This window comes from Microcebus murinus, chromosome 4 (genome assembly GCF_040939455.1).
Source record: "Microcebus murinus isolate Inina chromosome 4, M.murinus_Inina_mat1.0, whole genome shotgun sequence".
Lineage (NCBI taxonomy): Eukaryota > Metazoa > Chordata > Mammalia > Primates > Cheirogaleidae > Microcebus > Microcebus murinus.
This window is the reverse complement of record NC_134107.1, coordinates 77124849-77129404: the sequence shown is the minus strand read 5'-3', so window position 1 is coordinate 77129404 and position 4556 is coordinate 77124849. Positions and strand designations below refer to the sequence as shown.

Below are 4556 nucleotides of genomic sequence, written 5' to 3'. Positions count from 1 at the left end.
GTGTAACAACAAAAGGGGGGATGCATGGCTGTCACAGACTACCATTAATTCCAACTTGAACTGTTGAAACAACTAGGAGTATGAACTTTCTCCCATGTGGCCAGTTCATTCAGGTATTGAATGCTGGATTCTGCCATTTCTGCTCAAAAGATTGTGAAAATGGAGAATTCAGTCAAAAATATTAGTGAAGATAGATGTAATTGGAATAATTTTATTCAATTTACCCTGACATAATCCTATTGTCACCAGATAATGGACTCCAAATTGCTAGTAAACCTCAGTTTGTTAATATCTCACTAGGGAAAATGATTTTGAGTGTAAATATTTCTTTGAAATGTGAACAAGAAAGCTTTGTAAAAAACATACATACCCCTATAATATGAAATGATAACCTCCTCTTGCCTCATATTAAAATCTAAAAAATAAAATTAAAAAAAATATAAAAGCCAACAATAGTAAAAGCAATGACTTTAATATTTTAAAGTCCATTACAAATGTAAAACGTTATAAACTTAAGTTCTTTTATATATTTTTTATAAACAAACAATAAAGTTTGATTATAAATAGACAATTTTCCATTAAGAAGAAATCCTGATTCTACTTGAATGTATTACAAGAGTCAGAAATATGTTTTCCCCTTTACACTCAATCTCAAAATGAAGCAGCATGGATTTATGGACTGGTTCTGTATGTTCCATCAAAAATTGAATTCAATCAGCACCATGCCCTAGCACTTCTGAAATGTAACTCATGGAACTGTTCCACGAACCTCAATGGGGTAGGTGCTATTCACAGATTAAGCTAAGAAACTGAGACATTATGAAGTTAAATAATATTTCAAGGTCACACAAGATGATAATAGGTGTAGCTGGGATTCAAAATCAGGCTGCATGGTTGCAGAATTCCTTATGTAAACAATTGTTTGCATTTACTAGGAATTTGTTTACTTTGGCTTATGTTTCCCTCTAAGCTAAAGGTCCTTCAACAGAGAATTTTTACTGTGCCAGGAAAAAGAAACTCTAAATTCTCTGACTTTTAAAATTAATTTCTAGTCTTATTGCATGGTAACTAAGAATAATTGATTTTATTCTTTGCTTTTTTCATTAACTGATATTTCCTTTACATTGTAAAACATTGCTAATTTTGGGAATGATCCATTGGCACTTGAAAAAAGGGAGGATTATCTACTATCAGGTATATAATAAATTCTACCTTATTGTTAATGCAGTTTAAGTTTTCTGTATCATTATATATGTTTAATTTTTTCTCTCTTGGACCAGGAAAGGTGACATTTGTTGCCTTATCATTATTATTATTGTTATTATTTTTGAGACAGAGTCTCAGTCTGTTGCCCGGACTAGAGTGCCATGGAGTCTGCCTAGCTCACAGCAACCTCAAACTCCTGGGCTCAAGCAATCCTCCTTCCTCAGACTTCCAGGTAGCTGGGACTACAGGCACGCTCCACCATGCCCGGCTAATTTTTTCTATATATTTTTAGTTGGCCAATTAATTTGTTTCTATTTTTAGTAGAGACAGGGACTCGCTCTTGCTCAGGCTGGTTTCAAACTCCCAACTTTGAGCCATCTGCCCGCCTCGGCCTCCCAGAGTGCTAGGATTACAGGCATGAGCCACCACGCCCGGCCCGTTGCCCTATTTTTAATGTGTTTCTTCTAACTTGTCTTTAATCTATTATAATTTATATCTAAAAGGTTGCATGAACATTCATGACTGCTATATCTTCACTAGGAAATTTAGTCTGTAGCATTATAAAGAGCTCCTCCATGTACATTGGTCCCAATTCTAGTTTGTCTGATATTAACATCCATGATTCTTGTTTTCCTGTTTGCATTTTCCTTGACAAAGTTTTGCCCATTCTTTTACCTTTCTCCTATGGAATCACTCTACTTGAGATATAAGTGTTTTGTACAATTCTAATTAAAAATATGTTTTCATGATTTCATTTTTATTTGCTTTTCAGATACACAGTAGGAATAATACATTTGATAAACATTAGCAAAGTTACAAAACATTTCAGAGGCCAGACTCAAGGCTGACAGACTCAATTGGTGAAAAGATTGAGTTTGTGCTTGAGCAGAGGTTGGTGGTGGCCTGCAAGGTAGAGCAAGTCACAGTGTCAAGACAGGGAGGAGGCAGGACTCTAGAGGCATAGGAGTGGTCCATTGCTACAACCTCAGCCAAGTTTACAGGGGTTGGGCTGTCCTGAGCAGCATCCCTGGAGAACTTATTCAAAGGCAAAATGCCATTGAGAGGAGCCAGGGGGACAAAGTCAGGGAGATCCAGGGTGATGCTGTCCAGGGACAGCAGGCAAGGGCCAGGGTGCATCTGATTATCGGGATCCAGTGGGGGCCCCAAGGGTTGGAGATCGGGGGCACAGCGGCAGCCGGATGCCCTGGCAGGATGCAGGAGCCCGGGACTCAAAGTTGCAGGCTCCAGCATCAACCCTCCATTAGCAGACGGGGGATGAGGCTCAGTGCCCTCGGCTGAGAGTGCTGTGTCCTCCAAGACTCTCCTTTTGGCCTCAGGCAGGAGGGTTGGATCCTGAAGTGCTAGTTTCGGAAGAGGACAACCACCGCCTCGACCACGGCCTTGACCGCGACCGCGACCCCGACCGCGACCGCGACCACAACCCAGACCACGACCCCGACCCCGACCCCGGCCACGACCCCGGCCACGACCCCGGCCACGACCACGTGTGCCAGTGGAGGGATGGAAATCTACGATGGATGGACCCAGGGACAGGGGCAAGACCTCGGTGGGATCTTGGAAACTACTGGTGGCCATGGCCCCGTGATGGGGAAGAACCCCTTGGACTACGGAAGGACTTGGGGTCGGAGATAGCACAAGGGCGCCCAGGACCACAGAGCAACTGGAAAGTCCGTCTCGGTGACTGCTGGAGAGCGTCAGGCCCTGCACGGCTTTCCTGGGCCCTTGGACCTTCCTGCAGGTGGTCAGCTCCTGGCTGCCCATGGTCCTGGACTCCCTGTGGTCCACAACTATCCGATCTTGCCCGCGTTTCCACAGCTCATAGCGCTCGGGTTGCAGGATGCGCACGAAGGCGTCCATGGAAAAGGTCACCCTGGCCTCCCCGCAGCTGCACCGCGAAGCCACTTTGCCATAATCGATCCACCGCGGGGTCGCGAAGTTGATGGCCTCCGCGCAGTTGAAGCCATGGTTGAAGCCAGCATGGTAGCCGTATGGGAACGTCACCATGAACTCTCCAGCCTCCTGAGTCACGCGGCTGAAGGGAATCCCATTGTCCTTGAGGACAGTGGGCGAGATGAGGGCCACCTTGTGCCTCAGGAAGGCCTCACAGCCCCGGGAACTGCCGGGGAACAGCACCCGGGCCAGGCGTTCCAGGCGCTGGCCGTGTTCTGGGGGCACCGCGTACCACGTCTTGGGCTCCCCGAAGTGCAGGTAGTTGATGCTGTAAAGGTCCATGTCCTCCGTGTGCCAGGCAAAGGTGGTCTTCCACATGCCAAAGTAGAGGTAGGGAGTGTTGAGGCCTTGGATGACAATTCCGCATTCCTGCTCCAGGAGGTCCAGAATGGTCCCCAGGTGCCCAAGGTTCCACTGCTTAGTGTTTACATCAAACAAGGAGCCGTTGACATCAGCGCCGTAAATTGGTGAATCATAGCTGCGACTCTTCCAGTATTTTCTCTCCAAATCTTCAAAATCCAGGTGGGGTGGAGTCCCATATTTTGCACTGTTTGCCAAAAGGCGATACTCCCCCAGGGTCATGGCTTTCTTCTTTCTATGGTATTGAGTAAACACGCCTGCCTGCCCAGAGGCCACCTGCTGGAGGGGAGCGGCTATTACAATGTCACTGATGTCAGCATAGGTCTGTCTGGCTTTCCACTCCTTGGGTGGAATGACCTTGGCTAGGCCAGCGCTGTGTGCCCCTTGAGACTCCATGTAAGCAATATATTTGTTGAAGTCTGTAAATTCTTCCATGGTTGGGTAAAATGTCATGATTGTAAAACTTGGGTTCCGGGGACCAGAGCGCTCAGACCCCATTGTCACAATACACTAAGCAGCAGGTCCCCAAGGGGGCTCCACTCTAGTCAGTCTTTTTTGCCAAAAGGAAATAGAGTGTCTCCCTCAGCAGCAGGCACAAAACAGGATCCTGTCTCAGCCTGAAGCTCTGTGGGGTTTCTCAGGTGGTGGTTTCACTATCTCTGAAGCCCCTCCTGATCCCCACGTTTGGGTACAAGAGTCGACCTAACCCTGCTCTACTGGAAGGTCTCTCAAGGAAGTTCAAACACTAAACCTAAACAAGAAAAATATGGAATATTCTAATGCAAGTGCATAGCAAAAGAAATACTCAGGTAATGTTAAACTAATCAGAATTGGTATGGTCTGTTAATATTAGGATACAAGGTCAAATGATAAAAGAGAAAAAGAGAAGCACCTAATTGAATTAAAAGGGGAAAAAGCTAGTTTGAATCAATTAAGCAATCAACTGAAGAAACTGGATGAGTTAACATGAAAGAAACATTAAAAAAAAGAAAATAAAAGTATAAGCTGAAACAATGGCA

General features: G+C 45.1%; 1 protein-coding gene across 1 annotated transcript; it reads right to left on the bottom strand.

Annotated features, from left to right (window-relative positions):
* Positions 1 to 2031: 2031 nt before the first annotated feature.
* Positions 2032 to 4035, bottom strand: LOC105859771 (lysine-specific demethylase 4D-like). Its single transcript, XM_076001410.1, has one exon. The coding sequence runs from the start codon at positions 4033 to 4035 to the stop codon at positions 2032 to 2034; it is 2004 nt and encodes a 667-aa protein (XP_075857525.1).
* Between the last annotated feature and the right edge of the window lie 521 nt (positions 4036 to 4556).